At 36.5% G+C, this 26,222-nt stretch overlaps 1 protein-coding gene across 7 annotated transcripts in view; it reads left to right on the top strand.

Annotated features, from left to right (window-relative positions):
- LRRC7 (leucine rich repeat containing 7) overlaps positions 1–26,222 on the top strand; it is a 595,712-nt gene that overhangs the window by 214,407 nt on the left and 355,083 nt on the right. For all 7 annotated transcript variants that reach the window (XM_045292109.1, XM_045292107.1, XM_045292106.1 and 4 more), the window contains exon 4: positions 13,673–13,875. In XM_045292109.1, the coding sequence (XP_045148044.1) occupies positions 13,673–13,875 (203 nt within the window). The remainder of the gene's footprint in view (positions 1–13,672; positions 13,876–26,222) is intronic.

Genomic DNA, 26,222 nt, shown 5'->3' with positions numbered 1-26,222 from the left:
GGTCATAGTCCTCAAGGCCTAGTGGGCCAGGATGTGCTCCAGTCTCTCCTCCTCCCCTGTCATCTGCTCCTGTGTGCTCTGGTCAGATATATCCTTCTCCCGAAGCTGCAGATTCAGTGCCATCCTTTGAGATAAATTCTTCTCAGGGGAGGGGAAGGCATCCATTTAGTATTTGGGGCTGGGACCAGCCCCCTAGACCTCTCCGCTGATGTTTTGTGAAGCTTTTTAGTCCCCTGTCAGTATCTGAAGTTGCCCTGAAGCTGAGCAGAGAGCCGGTGAAGAATTTTAAGCATGTTAAGATTTCACCCTAAGAAATGTTTGTCTTTGTGGCACTGTGATCTTTTAGAGCACATTCTGATCTTTATAAAACACTCACATCTCACCAGGGCCAAATTATTCAGGCATGTTCTTTTCTTTAAAAGAGCTTACCTGATTTCTTTTAAACTTTGAAAAAAATCCTCTTTGCAAAATTTTGCTCCTAGTTTTATTCTTTTAATTCTCTACTTTTTTTTGTGGCTGTAAGTAGGTAAAGTTATAAAATGAATTTTTTTCAATTAGTGATATTATTACCTTATTAAATTAATAAGGAATAAACATTTAAATATTCGGAGCATTTTAAATGATTGTACTTCAGATTTGATTTCAGGGATGAGCAGCAAAAGGACTTTGGGATGATCACGTGAAGCCTGTGACCGGTGTTCCTAAATACCTGCGGAAACGGCTGAGGTGGTGTATATTTTGCCATGCATCCTCCCAAAACAACGACAAATTAAATCTATTTTTTAAAAAGAACTTTGGAATGATAAAAACCTTCAATTTTGAAATGAGACAGTGATTCTGGCACTATAAGTTTTCAGAAACATTTAATTTAATAATTGCTACATCTGTAATTGCATTCTTATATGCCCTTAATGCCCTTGTAGAAAACTTCTCAAATTAATTTTGTCTTTCATTTGAACTCCTCTTTCTGCCTGAGGTTAAAATAAGAAGGCATATATATTTTATGAAATTCTGAAACTCATCCAATTATAACTGCCTAGATTTATACCCACAGCAACTTATTTGAATAAAAGATTATCACTACAGATCCTTTTACCTGATTAAGCCTCAAAATTGCAGAATTTTTCTAAGTATTTTGATGGTACAAATACAATCATTATTAGAATTAATTGAAGTATTAATAAATATAGACAATATCTGAATTAACCCATACTTGTGACTGAAAAAGATTATGAAACACAGAAAAATATCATTTTAATTTCTCAAAGTTGTTAATATCAACTTAAAAAGATAGCTCTTTTATTATATGTTATGAAAGACACCATATTGACATTGTGTCACATAATAAAAGGCTATATTATATATGATAATATTGCTCCTAACAAAATATTTTGAAGAAGGTGTGGAGGAAAGAATTTAACATAAAATGAACATTTTACTAAAATAAATATTAACCATCTACACATTCAATTTTCAATTACATAGAGTAACTGGCTAAATAATATATAAATGTACTATACACTGGTTTTTCAACAATCCATGCTAAATTAATGATTTTTATCTTGATAAATCAGTCACCATTGAAAGCATAAATCATTACTTACTACTATAGCAGAAAAATGTTTCCGGCAATAATAAGGTGCAAGACTGAATAATTATTTCAAGGACTGGATAATTCAACTATAATTCCACTCTAAACTAGAATTCTAGATATTAAACTAGCTGTCTGACTGTTGGAAATGTTACCAGGGGAAACCAATTCCTGGGGAACGAGATCATGCTTGGCAGTGTAGAAGATCAGAGAAGAAGAGGTAGACCAAGGAAGTAAATTGGCACAGTGGATGCAACAATGGGGTCGAATGTAGCAATGATTCTGAAGACGGCACAGGATCATACAGTGTTGGTTCTGATGCACACAGGTTGAGATAAGTTGGAGCGGACTTGACAGCGGCTAACAACAATGATCTAATAGGGAACCCTGGTGACACAATGGCTCAGTGCTAAGCTGCTAGCAGAAAGGTCAAGTCAAGGCCACCAGCAGCTCCACCAGAAGAGAGCCTGGGTGATCTGCTATATTCCAGGAAATCATCATGGAAAGTTCTACTCTGTCACATAAATTAGAGTCGACTCAACAATGCACAAGAACAACAGCCGTACTACTCTACTGTCTTATTCTCTGTCACTTTATAAAAAAATACGTAGATATTATTTCAGAAAAAGTTAGCTTTAAGTTACCACATTATAAAAGTAAGATCTTTGATAATATCCTAATGCTTAGAAATCTGTTTGCCTATTCTGCTCTTGGATAAGATTTAGAACTTTCCTGCATATGAAATTCTTCAAGAAACAGCTGAAGCCGTTCATAACCTAATCAGAATTGATTCCTGAACTTACTGATTTTACCCTAATCTTGAAGTTTTCTTTCTACTGTTTTCTCAATTGCATACTTAAATAAGAGTGTAGATTGAATTCCCAAGAGAAGACATATGGAGAAAGGATAAAAGTCTTGAAGATTGTTTTTCACCTATTAGAAAATAAAACGGATTTTGAATAAGCTTCTTTATATATACCACTGGTATGTACAATTTCTTCCCCAAGACATTTTCCCAGGTTAGCATTATGTGATCTTTGGATTGCTGGGGTATTTTTGTGAAGACGGTAATATGAAAACATGAATAGGAAAGGTAACATGAAGGGGGAAAAAAGAATAAGGACAGAAACACAGCTTCTAGTTAGAACAGTGAGGACAGACTTTGCAATGAAAGTACCTGAGCCTCAGTTAGTTATCTCACGTCAGGTACTGTAGAGGTTGAGTTTCAGCTAATGCTGTGACTAGAAGGCCAAGGCCAAATAAACTCTGGAGTGTAGCAGAAGATGGTTTAGCACGTTAAGAAGTTTTGATTGGTAAAATGTTCCAGTATGACCTTTTGTATGTCTTAAGGCCTGCAAACAATTTACATCAATCCACAAATAGAATGATTCACCACGATTTAAATACTTAACACTTTTACCAAAGATTGATGTGATTTGTGGAGGTGAGGGAAACAGAAGATGACCAGTCATGCTTCGAAGGAGTATCGGTAAGGCACAGAGCTGGATGGAGGAGTATGTGCATGGAAGCACTAGGTACAAATGCTGAAAATGTGGGTTAAAGAGAACTTGACTATTAAGTCAAAGACAAGCTTTTCCACAAATATGTGATTAATAAGACAAACTTCTAATCATAAGGAAAGGCTTTAAATTAAAATTTTAAACCACTTTTTAAAAGTGAACTAATTTAAAAACATGAAACATTTATTTTAACAAAATTACGCGTATGTATTTATCACAGCCCTATATGGAGCCCTTCTAAGCCCTGGGTGCTTCTAGGGAGCTACGGTGTGCATGTATGGACTGAGAAATATTGCTTTTGAAAATTACCATCAATAATACTTTTAGAAGAGGGAAATGGTTATGAATTTAAGGAGCTCAATCATCATATTAAGTAGATGTGCCAATATATAAAATGGATAAGACTGCACTATTTCCTCTTATAAGAGCTATATTATATTATTGTCAATGGCATCTGCATATTTATATGAAATATTCCTTAAAAAAACTGAACATCCGCATCACCATCAGGCTAATGCCAGCTCATAGAGAGCCTGTGGGACAGCATCGAACTACTCCTGTAGAGGTCTAACACCGTTAACTCTTCAATGGGGGTATAAAGCCTCATCTTTCTCCCACAAAGGCACTTGTAATTTCAAATTAATCAGTTGATGGTTAACAACTCACCTTGTAACCACTATGCTACTAGGGGTCCCTCATTCCCTTCCAAACAAACTCACTGTCTTGAAGTCAATGCTGACTCATAGCGACCCCCTGTGGGTTTCTGAGACTATAACTCTTTATGGGAGTAGACAGTCCAGTCTTTCTCCCGTGGAGCTGCTTGTGGTACTGTACTATAAATTTATTACAGCAGGAACCATACCCCTTATAGTCATTGGTTTATCCCAAGCATAGGGCCCAATATTTAGCACAGGGTAGACATTTAACAGATATGTGTTGAATGAGTCTATAGGAAAGATGTCTGGAAGTAGTATGTTTGGTGGCAAATATGTTAGGAGATAGTAAGTCTAAATTAGATTGAATGATAATGGAGAGAGACAATGCTCAAAATATTTTTAATTTGGAAGAAAAAAGATAGGAGCAGTAAAATACTAACAATAACTTCAGTGTATAGAATTAATAGATATAAAACATAAATTAAAATAATAGAGGAAGAAAAGTAAAGTAAAGCAAAGTCACAGATATAGAGTCAGAATTTAATCATAAATATTTCCAAGTTCTGTTTCATACAAGTTTTATTTTATTTAAAGATGTTTGATTTAAAGATTCATTTATTTAAAGATCATTTGATAGAAATAAAATCAGAAGTGATGGTTTATATTTAGGAATCATTCACAGAAAGAGATTCTGAATTCAACAGATGGAAATTCCTTGGGGGAAATAAGAACACAAAGATTGCAACATTTTATAAAAAGTAAACTGTCTAAAGCAGAATTTAGATATATGTATTAACCTCCTGCTAAGTACTAGGCCACACGGGGGTTTGCCCTCATAGCAGCCTAGTGACGACAAAGTAGTGTTCTTGTGTTGATAGACAGCAGTTTTGTACAGTCATCGCAGGCACTCGGGTATGATACGATGAAAAGAAAGCCATGGAATCAGAGTATTTTTGAAAAGTGATCATTCTAACAAGCAAATCTCAGATGTTCCACTTGTAGTCCTTGGAATCACCATGTCTGCTGTCTTGTTAAGAAGGTTTCAAAGACATACTTGAGATTAGGTAATGGTTTTAGAGATACTTCTTGAAGTAGATCATGGAGAGAGCTTGGCAGGTTTCCCTGTCCCTGTAGCGCACTTAGTGAATGAAACAAGGGGTTTCACGCTGAGTAAATTAGACACATTGTCATTTGAGAAATGCAAGACAGTACCAACTGATGGGGACAGCTAGGGTATTTGTGACAACAAATCTTGGAAATATTGGACTTTTGTTTATTTTTCCAGATGTTTGGAAAAGGTAAGATGGTGGTCTAAAATCATAAGAAAATACCAAGGTTTTGAAAGTCAGAGATGTTTAAACTTACACTCATAATCTGCATTAACTGTTACAGCATAATATTCATGTAGGTGAAATCTTCTTGGTTTAAATTACCAATAAAAAAGACTGAAAAACATTGATGAGTCTTCCTGTCATTTAACCTAGTTAATTCAAGCTAGCGAGCCCAGATGTCTAAATACATTGACTCCCTGTGAGAGTGTTAACTACACGCTTTAGTGATGAAAGAAAACTTCCCTTTAACGACTAAATTTAGATTAAAAATAAAAGGGCTCTAAAGAGAAGAAAATCTCTACTGCGTTGCAAGGTTCTTATCTTTATTTCAAGAAGGAGACTGAAAGTCTGAATCAAAGTAAAAACGCACCGTGGTGGAGTAGATCCTGACTTACAGTAGCCCAGAGAAGCCGCCAACCTGCCACTGACAAAGAAGTTTCCATGTTTCCCTCTTCTCTCTCCTGCGGGGCAGCTGGTCAGCTCCAAGCATCCTGCCCCCAGGGCTTCTCCAAAGGCCTTAATGTCCAGAGATAAATCCTTATCTTCCTCTTTCCTTGTTAAATCCCTTTGATAAATGGAGCATCAACAAGTCCCAATTTAAATGTGTGCTGAGGAGATGAGGTAGCACAAGCAATCCATATTCCTGTTGAGCCAAAGGCCAAATCTTGGCTGTGAAGAGAGGTGCTTCTGCTGCATATCCGACAATGACTCTGTGATCAAAAAGGCAAAAATATGTTTGCACATTTAACTCATATGTACCGTCTTTTGTGTTGTGTTCTCTCATTTATTAAAATGCTTTCTTAAATCTACCTACTATATTTCCATTCTTTTGATGAAGAATAATGAAGAAACTTATCACGCCGTAAGAGAGCAATGTTATATTCTCACTTCCTCTACTACATTCTTTTTCTCACCTGTGCAGTATCCTACGTGTAAATCAATGTCAAATATGTATTTGTGTGTGCAATAGAATTCTGGAAAATGCATGTCTCTATAAAATTCTCATGTGTTGATCTGTGGATAGATCCAATGCTAGATCTAAAATATGGAAATAATATATTATCTACTTCACATCAAAGAACAAGGCAACAGAGTTTAAATTACTAAGAATTTTGAATTTTACTAAGACTGAAAACACAAGCTATTGTCGTTAGTCCTAATATTATTTGGCTATGCTGTTAATATTAATAAAGCAGCTACCTTTAATCAGACACTATTGAAGTTATCACAAACATACATTGTTGAATAAAATCGGATGGGTCTTTGTCCTCATAGTGTTCAATATAGTGAAAAAGATTGGTTATGGCGTAAGAAATTAAAATGTGATAAAAGAATTATAGCATATAATCTGAGTATATTCTCAAAATTATAGACTTGTCTTGATGAATAAGGAGAGGTTACCTGGAGGAAGATATTATGATGTTTAGCAGAAGGATGAGTAAAACTTGAATTAAAAACAAACGCGATAAAATTGTTGTAAAAGCAAACACACTTGGAAGTCGTTGCATCCAGCCTCACAAAAAGAAAAAGGGAAAAAATAACCTGAGAAAACTAAAAATGAACAGTCTTCTTAGCGTCATCAAATAACTGAAGTCTCAAGGAAGGTTGTCTGCCGCTCCCAGATCTGAAGAGGCTGGAAAATACAGCGATTCGCAGGTTCCTGGAACCTGAAGTTAGTGCTGGATCCCGGAAGGAAAACTTAAAGGGCAATTGACTAATTCATGCTAACTGAGCAAGGAAAAGCTTGAGAGCGATTTTAACGCGCTTTGCCTCTAGATGCCTCCATGGTGCTCTGAGTGAGGCTTGGCGAAAAGTCCCCTGTCTGTTCAGCAGGTGGAAAAAGGAAGAAGTGAACATTTTGAACTCAGATCACCCAGTTCTTCTTAACAATCGCTAGATTCAGGGGTCTTCATTTTACACGAGCCTAACGTACTAGGGTATTCTCAAAGTCTAACCGACCCGAGGGAAAGGCAGTAGCCACTGAAAGTAATTGTGAACGTGGATGTATATGAAGAGAAATCCCAACGCCAATCCTCTTCAATTTCCTCTTACCAAAGAGGAGGGGAAAGGCTGAAAGTCACTGTAAGGGGCACAGTCCAGGGACACAGACTTCTGAAGTCTGAAACCGAATCAAAAGACTGCTTTCCTAGCGCAGCGTCTGACCACCACTGATGTACCAGGGCTCCTGGGTCAGAACAGACGACCACGGACGCAAAGCGCTGCAAGGCTTCGAGCCCATTCAGGACATCGCGAAGGGAATTGAAACAGGGGAAGCAAAAATAAAGACACGGGAAGAAATTATAGCCTTTGATAACATAGCCACAGCAAAAAAAACACAACCTAATTCCTAGCCCCAAACATAAATCTTCAAACTAAACTCTTATTAAACTCCATTCCTTTACCTAATAAATCATGATCAGCTTTCAACAAAATATTAAAAGGCATGTTGAAAGGTTAAAAAAAAAGTCTGAAGGGACAGTTAAGCATCAGACCACACATATATAAAATCTTAGAATTCTCTCGGGCCTAGAGCTTTTAAAAAATGATCAGTAGGGTTCTAATTCATAAAGCGGACAATGTGCAAGAATAAATAAGAAATGTATTCCAAAATATGGAAATATTAAGAAAAAAACCCAAAATGTTAGAAATTAAAACATATACCCAAGGAAAAATTCAGTAAGCTTGAAGGTAGAAATTTCCCAAAAATAAAAGTACAAAAAAAAAAAGACTAGGAAATGAGGAAGAACTGTGGAAGAAATATAAAAGTGATACTCTTTGTATACATAATGGGAATCTAAAAGGGAGAACAAAAAGAGATAAAGGTACCGAAGAAATATTTCAATTAATAATGCTGAATTTTTAAAAATAATAATGACAGACTCCAGGTCTTTTAAAAATTGGGGCTGGCTATGGTAAAGGGACAAATTACCAGTTAAAAAAACCAAAGGAAAGAATTACGTCAGTCTACTCTTTTAAAACCATGCAATAAGAAGAAAGTGGAGAAAAATATTTAAGCTTTAAAAGAAAAAGAAAAACAAACACCATCATAGAATGCTCTCTCCAGTAAAGTATCCTCTCAAAATTATGGAGAAATAAAGACTTTTTCAAATTTCAAATGAAGCAAATTGGAAGAAGGTACTGCCAGAAAAACTGCCTTGCCAGGAAGCTTAAAAGTTCTTCGCAGGGAGAGCAGTGATACAGGTCAAGATCTAGATAAAAAAGAAAAGAAAAAGGTTTAGGGGAAAAAATTAATGAAAGCAAAGTAAAATCTTCTTTTTTTCTTTTTCTTTACTGAACAGAGGACAATTGCTTTTTAAGAATATCATAATAGCCGCAATGTTTTGGGTGTGGAGGGTTTAGAAATAGGTGGAATGAATGACAGGAATGCAATAAGGGCAAATTGGAAATATTTTATTATGAGGTACCTGCACATAAAAGTGAACTTTAGAAGACCTAAATGTTAAAGTTGAAATATGATTCTCTTGAAACAATAATCTAAAAAAAAATGTGGGTCCTAATTTTCTTCGAAAATAGGTGACTAAACACAACTACAAATGTATGAATAACACAAGACATATTAGTAACACTAAGAAAACTTACTAAAAATTAAACATATATGCTTATCAAAAGATTTCAGTAAGATAGTGTAAAGAGAATCTACAGACTGGAAAATATCATCAGAATGACATAGAGAATAAAGGTATGACCCCTAAACTACATAGTACACTCAAACAATTCAACAACAAAATACAAGAAATATAATTTTATAATGGGCAGAGGACACAAGCAGGCACGTCACTACTGAGAACATTCAAGCAGCCAACAAACACAGGAAAAGTCCCTCACAGTCACCAGCCACCAGAGCGGTGTAAATCTAAACTGTAGTGAGACACCATTTTACCCCTGAAGAAATAGTACTGACATTTTTTTAAATTAAAAAACAGAACACAACACATGCTGATGGAATTGTAGTTAGGATAGAATCCTTTTCCACTGCTATTTGGTTTGTAAAATGGTACAAGCACTATGAAAATGGTATGGTACTTCCTCAAAAGCAAAAAACAGGAATTTTTCATGATGCAGAAGTTCTACTCCTAGTATATAGCCTAGAGATCCAATGACAGTGGGACAATAGATTCATGCCCACCTCTGAATGCTGCGCCATAATCGGTTACTATGTTGGTCTGCTACGTGGGAAGTCAGCGATGTGCACCCAGAGTCCCCAGGAGAAAGGTGAGGCTTTCGGGTTCCCTGGAAGATTTACAGCTTCAGAAACCACAGGGGCAGTTCTACTTTCTCTTGGAGGGTATCCATGACTCAGAATGGACTGTGCGACAGGAGTTTGGTTGAGCTTTTACAGACTCTGTGTAAACAGAATAGATTATTCTTCTCCAGAATTTTTCCCCACAGTATTCTTTGGCTTAAAGCCAGGTCATCTTACAGTTAAAGCCATCATGCATATAAAGCTTCCAGATAGTTATTTAGAGTCATTCTTTTATGCGGAAGGACACTCACCAGATATTTGTGGAAAGGTATCGTGAAAGAGAACGACCAGAACGAAAGGTAAACAGAGAATAGAAGTAACGCAGAGAAGAACAAGGAAAAGACAAAATGCAAACAGGATACTATGAAACAGAGACTTCCAGGAAACAAGAAATCATTCTCAAAAAGAAAATTAGGCTATTCGATTAAAGATAACCCAGTAGATGTATTTGGGTCATAAAGTGGAGAAAATATCCCAGAAAATAGAATAAAAATATAAAACATGTTAAAAATGAAGATATTTAAACTATATAAATAAATATAGGAAGAAGGCCCTAGTAGGAATTCCAGAAAGGGGGAAAAGAAAAAAAAGGAATAGGAAATCTTCAATTAAATAATAATATATAATTTAGCAAAATTGGAGAATAAGTTTTTTTAAGTGAAATAACTAATCAAGTAAAAAATATAGTGGATGATAAGAAAAAATTAAATGCCCAATTAAACACATTGCCATAAAATTTCAAAATGCTAAGAATAAAATATAAAAGTTATCAAATCTTTCTGGTCAGAGGAGGGTGGATGTGAAAGAAGATTTTTCCATAGGAATGGAACTGAATTTCCAAGTAACATCAGAACAGAAAATAATAAATAGATTTGTCTTCAAATTTATGAAAGTTATTCTGAATTATGTCCATATTCTACCAAATTATCAATCATTTATGGGTGAAATAGACCATTTCTGAAAGTCAATTTTTCAAGCAAATATACAGGTAGGATTCTCCAGCCAGCTATTATATTGAAGTTAATAAATATTAGACCTATAAAAACTCAATTGGCAAAAGTTGTGTGATAGATATATTTACAATGAACAAAGAAGGGAGGGAGGGGTTTAGGGAGAAAACTAGTTCCTGAGACTACTTAGGTATAACCAAAAACCTCAGTGGTTTTGGTTTCTTGGTTTAGAAATTTAGGGTCATCATTTCATGGGAAAGTGAATTGGTCTAATAGCATATTTATCACTTGTGTTCTACCTCTTAGTTCTCACATATTGCCTAGTGTGGTAAGCTTGGTCTTCTAGAGAAACAAGACCAGCGATGCTTATACATGTATGTATACGGAAAGGGATAGATCAAGAAGTGGCTCACGCAGTTGTAGAACCAGATGAAGATGAGTGTGAATATCAAGACAATAGGAAATGTGAGCAACTGATTCATCACTTATGTGTAGATCACAGAGCTCACTGGCGGCTCTATGTCTTCAGCCACCCTTCTGGATTCACTGAGGAGTTGTCAGAGTAGCTCCTAGTAACTCAAATTTAAAATCTCTTGAGATACCTCCATCTGCCCAGTCTTCCATTCCACTTCCTGTTTAATCTGTGACCAGGGAGACATTGCAATACACTAAACTCACAGTCATGGATTTTAAGTAAGGTCAAGTAAAACAAGTTATAAAACATCATTCACACTCCAGAAATGACAGATGGAGGAATTCAGGAACAGACGGAACTAGTAAAGAAAGGTCATGTTTTTAATATTATTTAATCAGCCGACCTCATGTTACCATGTGCGTACAGCCATCTCCAGGTGCTGGCTCAGGCACTTGTCCCCAAACTATCTTTTTATTAATTTCATAAGTTAAAAAGAACAATAAGGAAGGTTTTAACTTAAACACCAGACAGCTCTCACGTATTACATATTCTATTAATTTGCCTCCAAATTTTATTTACCCTAAGCAATTTAAAAATCAAGAATTCTATATTACATATATAAATTGGTATTAATTGTTTCAACAATAAATTTGTTGATGGAAAAAAGTAGCAAACAACTAAATACAAGTTTCAAATTAGTACTCATTCAATACTAATACAACAGTTGACAGGTTTGAGTATTGTCAATTCAGAAATGAGTAAGAGGAGATCTGAGGAGTCATCCAACCCATGGGAAAACAGCACACGCAGTTAAGAAGCAATGTGATTAGTGCTCTGGAAACTCAGGGAAAAGAGGATACTCATTCTTTTTAAGGGGACAGTTATGGACATAATGACCTTTGTGAATGAGAACATTCACAAACAAGTAATCAGTAATCGGTAATGATTGGTGGAGAGAATATCAAACAAATTAATTTCCTTACACATTTATTTGTTAATTCTGCAGTTATTATTGAATATTTACTTTGTGTCTAGCACAAGACTACACAGAGATGAACAGAAACCAGCAATGAACAAAGACAATATTTGATAAACTCTTTCAGGTGGCGTGGCAGGCTCTGCTTGGGGTTTCATGGCCTTTGGTCCTTTTAACCTAGGAGCAGGGGACATGCTGGTGGTCTCACAGGAATCGCGACCATAATTCAGCATTGTTCTCTCCCATCAAAGTCATGGCATTTTGCTTATCTTTTCCCCCCATTGACATTCTACTGGGACACAAATCAGAGTTGCTTTTGTTATTGTTGAGTTCCGTTGAATCTGCTTCCCCCCAGAGCCACGCTATGCACAACAGAACAGAGTACTGCATGTCCTGGCCATCCTCACAATTGTTACCATGCCTGAACCCATGGATGCAACCACTGTGTCAATCCATCTGATTGAGAGTCTTCCTCTTTTTCTCTGCCTCTCCTCTTATGACACATGATGTCCTCCAGGAAGTGGTCTCTCCTGACAATATGCCCAAAGCATGTAAGATGAAATCTTGCCATCCTTGCTTCTAAGCAGCACTCTGACCTTACTTCTTCCCAAACAGATCAGGTTGTCCTTCTAACAGTCCATTGTATTTCTGATAGTCTTCTCCAGCACCAAAATTCAAATTCAATTCTTCTACTTTGTTCCTTATTCAATGTGCAACTTTCACGTGCTGGACATTTCACATGATGAAATGGAGAACATCAGTCCTCAAAGTAACATCCTTGTTCTTCAATACTCTAAAGAGGTCTTGGGCAGCAGATTTACCAAATGCAATATGTCTTTGGTCTCTTGACTGCTGCTTTCATAAGCATGGATTGTGCATCTAAGCTAGACAAAATACTTGACAACTTCAGCCTTTTCTCCATTTATCAAGATGCTAACTATTGACCAAGTTGTCAGGTTTTGGGTCTTCCTTACCTTGAATTGTAATCCATACTGGAGGCTACACTCCTTGGTCTTTTTCAGCAAGTGCTTCAAGTCCTCCTCACTTTCAGCGGGGCAGGTCGTGTCATTTGCTTATCAGAATAAGATTGGTAATTTTCTAAAGCTTGCTTGAGAGTGTAACTTTATGAATCCTCTGAATTATTTATGAAATCTATGCCAATACCTAGCTCAGTTACTGTACCATGTGGTTATTCAACAGATGTCTGTAAATCTTTTGGGGCAGGAAACCAAATGAAAATGAACAAACAAACTCACTGCCAACAAGTTCATGCCCACTAATAGAACCCGACAGGACAGGGTAGAACTGTCCTCATGAGTTCCTGGACAGTAACTCTTTCCTGGAGTAGGGAGCCCAGTCTTAAGCCCCCAGCACAACTGGTGATATCGAGATGTTGATCTTGGCGTTAGCAGCCCAGTACCTAACCACTATACCGCCAGGGCTCCTTCGGGCAGGAATAACTTGTGGGTCGATGGATTAACTTGTGGGTCGATGAGATCATGTAACAAATCATAATAATTATAATTAATTATTACTATATTTGCTGAAATGAGAGAACACAATTTTCTTTTAAGGAAATCTGGAAGTTTTTGTCTCCACTGTAATTTGTAAAAATTCTAACTTGTAACATTTAAAAATATACTGTGGATCAATGGTTTAAGTATGAGTGTAAGCAGGTGAATTGAAGATTTTACCTTAAGTATGGGTTGTATTCCAGTCCATTGAAAATATCTAAGTGATGATGAGAAATCTCTTACCCTCTCGAAACCATTTCTCTATGTGCTATTGAGAATAAAACATATATATTCTCTTCAGGACTGTTTAAGGGCTAATAGAATGCAGGTACATGGCTTATGTAGATTTTAATGCATAAAAGAATTGTAATATTCTAATCAAAATGAAGCTTTGCATGTTACAACTTTGCATTCAACACTCGTCAGTTAAGTGGTGGTTGGTTTTGTGTTTCTAGTGCAGTGCCTGGAGATGACCACCAAACGGAAAATCATCGGCCGCCTGGTGCCATGCCGATGTTTCCGAGGAGAAGAGGAAATCATCTCCGTGTTAGATTACTCCCACTGCAGCCTGCAACACGTGCCAAAGGAGGTCTTCAACTTTGAGCGCACATTAGAAGAGCTTTATCTAGACGCCAATCAAATTGAAGAGCTACCCAAGGTAATTTTTCACAACCTAAAATATATACTGTAGATGAGTATTTCAGGATTTTAAAGACTTGGCCTAAGGATAGTGTTAACTACAAACTTATCTCTGGGTAATAGACAAATCATACAAGGTGATAAATCTTCCCCAAATACTTTCACTCCCCTTCAATATTGCTTAATTTGCAATTTCACATGATATGTTGAGAATCAGTTGTCTGTAGATGGATGAATTTATTTCTGGGTTTTCTATTCTAGTCCTGTAGTCCGTGTACCTATAATGGTACCAGTACCAAATTGCTATACTACTCTCTCTATATACTACTACTCTCTATATACTACTCTCTCTATATATACTACTCTCTCTATAGCTTTTGGGGTCCGAAAGTGAGAACCCTATTTTCTTCTTCAGAAGAAGGAGTTCTTTAATTATTCTAGGCCTTTCTCTCCGTATAAAGTTGGTAATTTGTTTTTCCATTCCTTTAAAGAGTGAAGTTGGAATCTGGATCAGAATTCAATGTACTTTGGGTAGAATTGACGTTTTTATAGTGTTATCTTATCTGTGCATGAACAGCTTCCATTCTTGGCGGTCTCTTCCGATTTCTCATACTAGTCTAATTTCTTGTCCGCGTCTTCTGCAGTTTTCTCTGGTTAGGTTTATCTTCCACGTCTTTGAACTTTTGTGTGGTTATTTTAAATAGAATTGCTTTCTCGGTTGGTTTTTCAGAGCTCTCTTCACAAATATACAAGAATCTGCTTGATTTTTGTATAATGATCTTGCTTCCTGCTGCTTGCTGAAGCGTTTGGTTGTTTCCCATATACTTTTAGTTGAGTGTTTGCATGTTTCCACCTACAAAATCATACCATCTCTGAATAGCAAGAGTTCCACTCATCTGTCCATTTGATTTCTTGGCTTTCTTTTTGCTCTATAATGATTCTGACTAAGATTTCCAGCACAATGTTGAGTAAGACTGGTACTAAAGTGGGTACTTGCCTGTTCCTGTTGGAGCGGGGATTGTTTTCAGCTTTATCCCATTGAGCAAGGTGCTGGCCATTGGCTTTTCATAGCTGGACATTCTAGTGTTGCGAAATTTCCATTCTGTGCCTATTTTATTGAGTGTTTTTATGAGGAATTCATGTTGGTTGTTGCCAGATGTCTCTTCTATGTTGATTGATATAATTATGTGGTTGTTATCTTTTGTTTTGTTTATGTGGCGGATTACATTGATTGTTTTTCTAATGTTTAATCATTCTCATATGCTTGATATGAATTCTGCTTGATGGTGATGTGCTTTTTGTTTTGTTTTTGATAGATTGTTGGATTCTATTAGCCAGAATTTAATTGAGAATTGTTGCATGCAGTTTAATTGAGAAATCTGTAATCTGTAGCTTTCTATCCTGGTAATGTCTGTCTTTTTTTTTCTTTTTGGGGGGCGGATATCAGGGTAGATTCATAACACAAATTTGGGTATTTGCTGTCCTTTTATATATTCTGAAACAGTTTGTGTAGAATAGGAGTGTAGAAAAGAATTCAGTCCTTTTCTGAATGTTTGGTAGAATTCTTCAGTGAAGCCATCTGCCCTGAACTTTTTTTGATGGAAGGTTTTTTTCTGACCGAGTCTGTCTCTTCTTTTGATATGGGTCTCTTTCTATATCAGTTGTGTTCATTTAGGTAGATTATATGCTTCTAGAAATCTTTCCATTTCATCTAGGTTTTAAAATTTGTTAGAGTACAGTCTTTCATTTAAATGTGTTATTTTTTAATTCATTTGATTCTGTTGTGATGTCACCATTTTTATCTCTTGTTCTTGACATTTTCTCTTCTCTTTTATGTCCTTTGTTAGGGATGCAAGTGGCTTGTAAAAATTGTTTACTCTTTTCAAAGAAACAATTGCTAGAATTTTTTTTCTGCTTTCCAATTCATTTCTTTCTCCTCTAATCTTTATAATGGAGCCCTGGTGGGATACTGGGATATATGTTGGGCTACTAACTGTAAGGGCAGCAGTTCAAAACCACCAGCTGCTCTTGGGGGAAAAGCTGAGGCTTAGTACTCCTATACATAGTTACAGTCTTGGAATCCCACAGGGGCAGTTCTACCATGTCCTAGAGGGTAGTTATGCGCTGGAATCAACTTGATGAAAGTGAGTTTTTGAGAGTCCTTGTGATATTTTTCTCCTGGTGGTTGAAGATTAATTTATTTTACTGTGTTCTACTTGTTGGAGATGCTAGGTTAAGGTGTTGATTTTAGTTCTCACTGTGATAAATTGCCCTCTGAGTACTCATTTTGCTTCATCTTACATGTTTTCGTATGTATGTTTTTGTTCTCATTTGTTTCAGGGATTTTTCTTCATGCCTTCTTTCATGAATTACCCAGTGGTTTTTAAGCATTATGTTGTCCATATTCCATGCAATTGATATTTTTGTCCTTGCCTTTCTGTTGATTTCTAACTTTATAGCATTGTGGTCTTAAAAAGTGGATCGCAAATTCTCAATATTTTAAATGCTGTTAGGCTTGCTTGGTTTCCTAACATATGATCTATTCCTGAAAATGTTTCATGAGCACTGGAAAAGAAGATGTACTGTGATGTTGGGTGGAGTGCTCTGTGTCTAAGAAGTGGAGTTGTTCAATCGTGATGTTTAGTTCTGCGTCGTTTTTCATTTTACTTTCTGATAATTTGTCCTTCCTCGTGAGTAGTGTTTTGAAGTCACCTAATAAAAATTGTGCTGTCCATATTTCTCTTCAGCTATGTAAGAGCATGATTAATATGTTTTGTGAGCTTTTCATTGGGTGCATACATGTTTAGTGTGATTATATCTTCTTGTTCTATTGTTCTTTAATCACGATGTAAATTCTTCTTTGTCTCTCAAGATGGATTTTGCCTGATGTCTATTTTTACTGAGAATAATATTGCTATTCCTATTCCTATTATGTTTGGTTTATTTTAGTGGCCATTTGCTTGGTGTATTTTTTTCCAGCCTTTGGTTATTTAATCTATTTTGTTCATTTTTCTTTCTAAGGTGTGTTTCTAACAAGCAGCATACTGATAGCACGAGTGTTCTTATACAGTCTGCTACTCCCTCTCTCTTGATTGGTGCATTTAATACATGAACACCCAGTTTCATTACTGATACATGCAAATGTGCTGTCATTTTTCTCTGGGTTGTGTGTGTGTGTGTGTGTGTGTGTGTGTGTGATGTTACTGGTTTCTTTGTTTCTCATCTATTGATGTGCTGTTTTGACTAATTAGCTAAGTGTGTTGGTTTCTGGATGGTGTTGTTTTGTATGTTGACAGCTTTGTGGCACAGGGGCCATGCAAATCTTATTTGTATCATTCCAATTTTTAAAATATATGCTCTTGAAGCAAACACTTCATATGATATGTTATTAAAAATTTACATTCCAGGAAAGCATCATTTTGTAAATTATGCCTTGCTATTTTAATTGAATATGAGTTTATTGATTGCAATCAATAATTTATGTTTATATAAGAAAAATTATAATATATTCCAGAATTGAAATTTTGCATATTGTATATTAAGATGACATCATTAAAGAATTTGAATTATATGAGGGCACATAAAAAGTTTGTCAAAATTTGAATTGTAATATAATCAAATTTATCTACCACTTTTTTGAACCTGTACATGTTTTAAGTCTATAAAGTATGCTTACACACACACATGTTTAATTCATGAAAAACCTGTATTTTAAATATGTATTATAGGTATCACTGAATTCACAACATAAAGATAAACAACAAAGGTAACATTTTTTTAGTTATTATTAAACTTCAAACACACATCTACGTACAGCTATTATAACAGTATGCTACAAAAAGAAAACATCTCTTCTTACCTTCCCATCCATTAAAGAGAATATTGACTGCTCAGAGGTTAGCTAACGTAGACTAAAGCATAACGGTGTTCAGGATGTAAAACCCTGCACCTTAGTGGTCACCTACGTAAGTGACTCCAGGGAAGGGAGCGGCACGGCGTTTCCCTGCGGCAAGCTGGCTGGGGAGCAGGAGTGTTCAGGGGGCAGGGGCTTGTAAGTACCTTTAAAAAATGAAAATTGAATATCCAGTCATCAGAAGACAAATATGCTATAATAAAAACTAATTTCATTGCTAAAATATGAGAATTCAATATTCTGACCAAAACAAATGATAAATAATTGCTTTCACTGTGTAGTATAATCATGATGCTTACATCGCACTTCAAAGACAGGAGCTATTCAATGTTTTCTTTGAAAACATAACATAGTTAATTTTAACCACCATAAAGACTGGGTCCACATAGGGTAGAATAAAGAGTGTACACCAAGTAAAGACTGGGTTTAAATGAACTGTTTTTTTCCCCTTCCAGATTATGAACCACTTGAGGGCAGAAATAATGTTATAATCATTGTTCTTATACTCAGGCATGCACAGCATCTGTTACATAATGGGCACTTAGTCGACTTGTTGCTGCTTAGCAGTCACATGTTATGCTTGTGCGGTGGGATTTCATTAGCAAAACAATTTCACATTTATTTATTCATAAACGCAGGATTTAGCTCTAATTTCACAAAAAATTAGCACAGTTTTAAAAACTGCTGTGTGTTTTGAAATTACCTACCTAGAAAAACTATTCTTTTTCATTATTGACTTTTCCAGTAAAACAACTTTATATTTATGATGACAATTGGCACAGAGAAGGAAGCGCAAGTCCAAATGACCGTATTTCTCAGAAAGCCCAGGCTAGCTTCACCGGTCCCCATGGCAGGTGATGGAAAGAGCTGGCCCTTCCACAAGAAGAGACCACAGAAGAACCCGGACCTCAGTGCCAATGTGTTCTAGAAGGAGCATTGAGATGTGATGCAGTCGCATTCCAAATCAATTTTTCCCATAAGAAATAAATGAAAACCAATTTAATTCATTCTCGACCACCAAGTTTTTACCCTAATTTGCCTTCTTATACAAAACACTACACAGAAATTTCAAAGTGAATAAGTTCAGCGTTAATATAACTTAAATAAGAAACACAACATTTAAAATTTTTTTAACAACTACAGTCTGGTCCGTATCTTGAGATTGGTGAGGATCTGGACCTGTGGACACAATGTGGAGAGGGAGGACAGAGTCATTGTTTGGAATAAAATCAACTGGGAGCTGATTTTCAGTTCTTTCCCTTCTTTGCCTTTTTTCACTAGGACCTGGCTGCTTTTTTCTAAAAATAAATCAATAAGTGAGATCTGTCTAATGTGATTTCTTCACTACATTTTCTGTAGCACCCATATTTCCAGGGATCTCCTCATGAGGGTATGTACCCAGTAGGGCCATTTCATAAAACCTAATTATTCTCAGATTAGGGCTACAATTAAGTGCAAGTGGAAAATTCATTCACATATATATATATATAGTTTATACAGGCCCTGGTTGCCTTGAGAGACATCCTTATCATTTTATAGGGGAACATTATAAATCACCCCCATGTGACATATGGTGATTCTAATGATAGTATCATTAACTTAGCCTATGATATAGAATTTAAAATACAGATGAGAAAAGTATCCATGTATAGTACAATTGTTTAGACTAAACTACATACAATCACGGTTAACTTGTACAAATTAAAAACTTAAGTAACTGGAGACTATTTACAGCATGAGGATTGGAGATAGGGCAAAAATTGTATAACACTCATTCATAAAGTTAGAAATTTGCCTTATGGACTAAGATATCACAAAAAAAATTATATGTAAATAGCAACTATATAGTAGTCTTGAATTGCCATTTATTAAACATCTGCTATTTCTCATGCTAGGCTATTTCAGCCTTAACCCCAAGGAAGTATTTCAGGTCCTTTAAACGGCTACATGTGTGTTTAAAATATAGTTCTGTTTGTTCATTTTGTGGGGTTTCCAAATTGAATACTTCTAATGCTGCTTATGAAGGACGTTGTGCGCCTTGAAAGGACAGTGTTTAAAATCTTGCTTGTCTATAGCACACAGCCTGTGCAACCATGGACTAGATAGAAACTAGGTCAAAAGTGTCCAATTAGGAACATGTTTTTCCTTTTGTAGGACATTACTATATAAGTAATGTCAAGCATTTTCACAATAGTTTACTCACCAACAGAGGTGACATTACCTTCTCTGAGACAAGCACATTCCCCAATGCCTCTGATTTTGTGTTTTCATGAAGGATCACTAGGCACCCTTGCATGGCTGTCTGTTGATTTGGGGTGACTGTAGAACAATGCTATATGGCAGGGACTGATTTGGCTTCTTTCTCTCCCACCAACATGGGGATCTGACTGCAGCTAAGGTGAGGACCCCTCTGTTGAAGTGGTTCTTAAGATGTACAAATGATAAGGTGATTTATAGGTGATGAGCATTAGGAGACACATCATCTCGTTTTATCACACATATTTAAGTAGTTGTGTGTGTGTGTGTGTGTGATAGTTATTGTTTTAAGCCCAGCCAATCTAGAGTTACCAGAGAAAATATGGGATGGTGAATTAAGTTGGAATTTCAGATATAAAGACACACATTTTTTTGTTAAAAATATGTTCCAAATAGTTCATTGTTTACCTTATACTAAATAAACCTGTTTATTTTTTATCTACTTTGAATTTAAATTAGAATCTTATATTTTTATTTACAAAGTCTGGAAGCCCTAGGTCAAGCTAGTCATTTAAAATCAGTTTCCAGGTACATGAAACCAATTTTACAATATAAATACTAAAACATGATTAATTAATCAAGCGTGTATTTAACACCTACTCTACTACACAGTGCTTGCAGCAGTAGGAGCTACAAGGAAAAATAAATCTAATTTTGCTCTCGATGCTCTGACAACCTAATTACAGAGCAACGCTAGAACATTTGAAGAGAGTTCATGGTAATTTGTGATCAGAGCTTATATAGAGAAAAAAGTTCAAATTTTTGGATGAAAAGAGGGCTAGACCAAAAAGCAGAGATGTAAAGAATCAACTGTGTACATGGCAACGAGGAGGCGGAGAGAGGGGAGGAAGCAGCGCCGTGGCTGGAGAAGCAGGCAGATGGATCACTGCCAAAACATACAGGAAAGACAGAGAGATGCCAGATTATGAAAAACTGAAAGCTACACATTGTTTCACTTATGCATTAGGAAGAAATTATCATTGGAGAGTGTTATCATTAAGTAAGTCACTAAAAGTCTACGTATGTTCAGAGGAGATACTGAAAAATATGTATTTTGGATATTTAGTTAAAAGGTAACAAATAATAAAAGTACTACACTTGAACAAAATATTTAATGTCTTTTCCAATAGTTTAGCATTAAGGAAAAACTATCAATTTTTTATCATTTGTGTACTGATATGTGTCAAAGATCTTTCACATCATTTAAGGTTTATTTGATTTTCAAATGCTGCTTGTTACTACCATGAAACAGCTCCATACGTTGGTTTTTTCTGAAGTTTCTAATGATAACATATGACCTAAATTATTTGATATCTACTGGTTCTCTGGTGGCACTATTTGGTAAATGTTGGACTGCTAACCGAAAGGTCAGTGGTTCAAACCTACTAGCCACACTGGAGGAGACAAGTTAAAGCTGCCTGTTCCCTTGTGGATTCACAACCTCAGCGATTCCAATTTACAGGGTCGCCGAAGTCAGAAGCGACCTGACGGCAGTGGGTTTGGAGGTTGGCATCTTACATCTGAGGTAGTATCTTGAGAGTACAGAGATATTTGTCCATGATTAGCAAAACAGGAAATGAGAAAGAAAAGAAATATCCTCTTTCGTTTTTCTTCTTCCATGGCGTTTGTTTATTTAGGGGCTCCTTCCTTACCAGATAAAGATGGTGATTAGTTTTTCCATCTCATTGATGACTGACGTTTGAATCTAGGTTAGAAGTCCAGTATATTTGTCCATTGATCTACATAGTAAAGACACTTTCACAGGATTAAGTCTCCCTTCCTATCCATGGGCATAGGATGTTCTTCTGCAGCATATTCTAACACGTATGCAGCTCTCTGCTGGCTTCTTTCTGTTAGTTTTATAGTTTCCTTTGCATGTTACTTTGTTGTCCTGGTTATGTTTTTCACAGCCATCAATCAATGCTAACTCAGAGCAACCCCCTATGGGTGTCCGGGATTGTTACTGTTTGCAGGAGTAAAAACCCAGTCTTTGTCCAGAGGAGCTGCTGTGGTTTTGAACTGTTGACCAGATGATTCATAGCCTGATGCCTAACCACTACACCAACAGGGCTAGACATTTATTCCTTAACCATTTCATCTGTTGTGTGGGCTACTCTAAATGACATTGCTTTCCTGATTTCCTTTCAGAGTTTGCTAGTGGAAAGAACTCTGAGTAATTTCTACTTTGATTAACCTTTCAATTAACTCCTGCCATGTTCTTGCCAAGTCTGAGATTTTCTGTGCACGGGCTCATAAAAGCCACAAATGGAGAAAGCTGGATATCATCGTTGCTGATTTGGATGCTTTTCATTTCTTTTCCTTACCTTATTGCTCTGGCCACGATTTCTAGTAAAATAGAAACTAGAAATGGTGAGACAGGCCATCATCATTGAGGTCTCATTCACTAGAGAAATATTTTGGTTCTCGCTCCATCGAGACTAATGTTGTTTATCTTCTATATCCTTAATTGTTGAAGAATTTGACTTCTCTTCCTATTTTGCTGAGCATTTGTCAGGAATAGATGTTGAATTTTGACAAATGCCTTTTCAGTATCCATTAATAAGAGGTTATGGGGTTCATTTCCTTTGCTTTACTTATGTGGTGATATTATTGATTGTTTTTGAGGACAGCTCTTGCATATTGAGTATGACTCTCACCTGCTCATGTTGCATTTATTGATATGTTGATAGAGTCAAATTTTGATAAATTTTGCTTAGATTGTGAGGAATTGGTCTATAATTTTCTTTTTTGTCTTTGCCTGGTTTAGTATCAGATTCATGTTTTATTCGTGAAATGAATTTGGAAGTATTCTTTCTTACATTATAGAATAGTTTGAGTAGAACTGATGTCAACTCTACTGTGAATCTTTGGTACAATTTACCAGTAAAGCAATTTAGACCAATATTTTTGGTTTATTTGTTTAGAGTTTTTTAATAATATGAACAACCTCTTGTTTTGGTTCTTTTGAGATTTTCTACAATAGTCTATTCAGGGGTCCTCAAACTACTGCCCGCGGGCCACTTGTGGCCCACCGAGGACAGTTATCCAGCCCGCCGGGTGTTTTTGCCCCATTTGTTTTTTTACTTCAAAATAAGATATGTGCAGTGTGCATAGGAATTTGTTTAGAGTTGTTTTTAAAAACTATAGTTCGGCCCTCCAACGGGTCTGAGGGACAGTGAACTGTTCCCCTGTTTAAAAAGTTTGAGGACCCCTGGATGTGGTAGAAAATGTAGGTAGTATGTTTCTAGAAATCTGTTCATTTCTTTTAGGCTTTTAAATACATGCAAATACAGTTCTTCATATTACCTACATTATTAGTTTTATTTATCTATTTTATTCATACAACCTGTTATTATCCATTTTATTTGTTAGTTCTGATGTGACATCATTGATTTCATTTCTTATTCATGTTATTTGCATCCTCGCCTCCATTTTCTTTGTTAAATTTTCTAGTGGTTTGTACATGTTTTTAATCATTTAAAGTAACCAACCTCTGGTCTTGTTGATTCTCTTCTTTCTGTTTCGTTTATCTATGCCTCAATGTTTATTCTCTCTCTCTCTCTCTCTCTCTCTCTCTCTCTCTCTCTCTCTCCTTTTCTTTTCTGGTGACCATACTCTCTTAGAGAAGCCCCAGTAAAATAGCTGTTACAAGCTGGGTCCCTAACCACCAGGTGAGTGGTTTGAAACCACCAGCCTCTCCAAGAGAGAAGAATGACGTAACGAGCTAACAGTCTCAGAAACCCCCAGGGACCATTTTACTCTGTCCTACGAGATCACTATGAGGCAGAATCGACTCAATAGGCTTATGTATTGCTATTTTTCTAAATGTTGGAGATGCTGGATTTAGATGTTGATTTTGTTTCTTCTGTCTAAAGTGTGTGTTTATTGCCATGAATTGGCCTCTGAAGTATTGTTTTGGCTGTGTTGCAAAAGTTTCAGAATATTGTATTTTTCTTCTTATTTTATTTAAGGAGCTTTTTATTTCCAATTATTTTTTATTTTGTTACCTGGTAGTTTGTAAGCAGAAAACAAACCAAACTCACATCCATCAAGTTGAATCTGACAACAATAAATCAGGGTAGAATTGCCCCGCTGGGTTTCCCAGACTGGAACTTTACCAGAGTAGAAATGTGCATCGTTCTCCCCATGGTAGCCAGTGGTTTCACCCACTGCTCTTGCGGTGTCATCCAAGTTCCAAATCACTTCATATTTCCTCTTTAGTCTTCTTATTGTTCCTAATTCAAAACCTACTACACAATCACTGTATTCAAAAAGCCTAGTCAGTACAGTGGTAGACATATAGATCAACAGAACATAATTGAGAAATATAAATAAATTCATCTATGTATGGACAACAGATGTTTGAAAAGGGTCAAAACCATTAACTTTGGGAAGAAATTGCATTGTCAACAAATGGTGCTGAAAAAACTAGATGTCTACTGGCTGAAACCTGAAAACAGGACCCATATGAATACTATATACAAAAATGAAATCAATATGGATCAGACATACATGTAAAACTGCCAAGCTATAAAGATCATCAAAGAAAAATACAGGCAAATATAGGAGCGCCCAAACATTCATCAATACACTAGCAATATGGTAAAATTTCTTTTAGTAGAATTAATATCAGACGAGTCCCCAGGAATTGGAGATTAAAGATTTCCCAAATACTTTTCCAGGATGGTGTCCACTCATGTGCCCCTCCACTCCGCCCTCGAGCATATTCCCTACATGCTGGGATTGACTGTGCCTCACGGACACGCAAAAGACATTAAAGAAATGTCCAACATAAGCCCCAGATTAAAGGTCAGGCAAAGAGAAGCCAAATGCAAGATCCAGAGTCAGAAGCCAAAAATATCCAAAAATCAAAGCAGGTCTTCTTGCTTCTACCAAAGCTCAGTTAGGAAACAGGTCAGCAGAAAGGAAGGCAATGGTGATGTACTTTTTATCTGATAGCTGCCCACACCCCCAGGGAAAAAAGAAGAGTGACAAGTCACCCCCACCAGTAAAGTAGAGCATAAGATGCATCCATTCTAATCCTGTAACAAAGACCGCTCTCCAAAATGGGATCATACTCACAAGCACAAAGACTGCAGTGTACAACAAAATAGATCGTGGCAGATGAGACCATGGCTAGAAGAGCCATATTCAATAATTGACTATATCTAAATCAAACAAAACTGAAAACACACAAAGAACAGAAAACAAAATAAATGACTGGGAACTCCTAGAGATTCAATGCTGCAAAACATTTTACAAAAAGAGTAAAAAAATTGATTGATAGTACAAACTGCCAAAGGAATATATGTCATCCCAAGCAGTCAGGGAAACTGTGTATACAGAAGTAAAATTGGGAACTTTTATCAAGTCAGTCCAACTCTCAATCAATCAACCTATGTATGGTGCAGGGGCGAAAGTGCTCCTCTGCCACCCCAAAGGTTAGCTGTTCCAATCTTCCATCGGCTCTGCACGAGAAAGGTGAGGTAGTCTGCTTCTGTAACGATTGATAGCTTTGGAAGCTGTTATGAGGCAATTCCACCTTGTCCTATAGAGTCATTTTGAGCACATGATTATGAAATGAATTCTGTTTTCAAAGAAAAACAATATGAGGCTCTAACTCCTGGTACTTCAGAATGTGAGCTTGTTTAGAAATAGTCTTTGAAGATATTATTAGCTGTTCACACAAAGTCATACCAGAGTCATGGAGCTCTAATCCCAACTCACTGGTGCTTCATAGAAGAGCAGAACTGACAGAGACAGGGTTAAGCCAAAGGAGGACCGTGGTGTCATGGAAGTAGCAGCTGCAGCTGCAAACCGAGGAGTGTCAACGGTCCCTGCTAGCCCTTTGAAGCTGGGAGAGTAATAGAGCAGTTTCTCTCATTGCTCTCAGGAGTCCTCATGGCCACCACCCTGATTTGAACTTGTAGCTTTCAGAACTGTAAGAAATAGGTTTCTGATCTCTAGAGCCACGCACTTTGGGATATTTTAGAAGAACAATATTAGGAAAGCATAAAGCCTGACTACATGGGTGAGAAAAATGCAGTGTTGCAATTATTTCTACAGTTTTGAAAATCCATGGACTCATGGTGAACGAAAGGGAGGGCCTTAATGCTGATAGCACCTTCCAGGGCCTTAATGCTGATAGCACCTTCCAGGGCCTTAATGCTGATAGCACCTTCCAGGGCCTTAATGCT

Source organism: Echinops telfairi, unplaced genomic scaffold (assembly GCF_000313985.2).
Source record: "Echinops telfairi isolate 266 unplaced genomic scaffold, ASM31398v2 ScPeMD7_443;HRSCAF=831, whole genome shotgun sequence".
NCBI classification, from domain to species: domain Eukaryota; kingdom Metazoa; phylum Chordata; class Mammalia; order Afrosoricida; family Tenrecidae; genus Echinops; species Echinops telfairi.
Note: the sequence above shows the minus strand (reverse complement) of the source record. Positions and strands in the feature narration are given on the sequence as shown.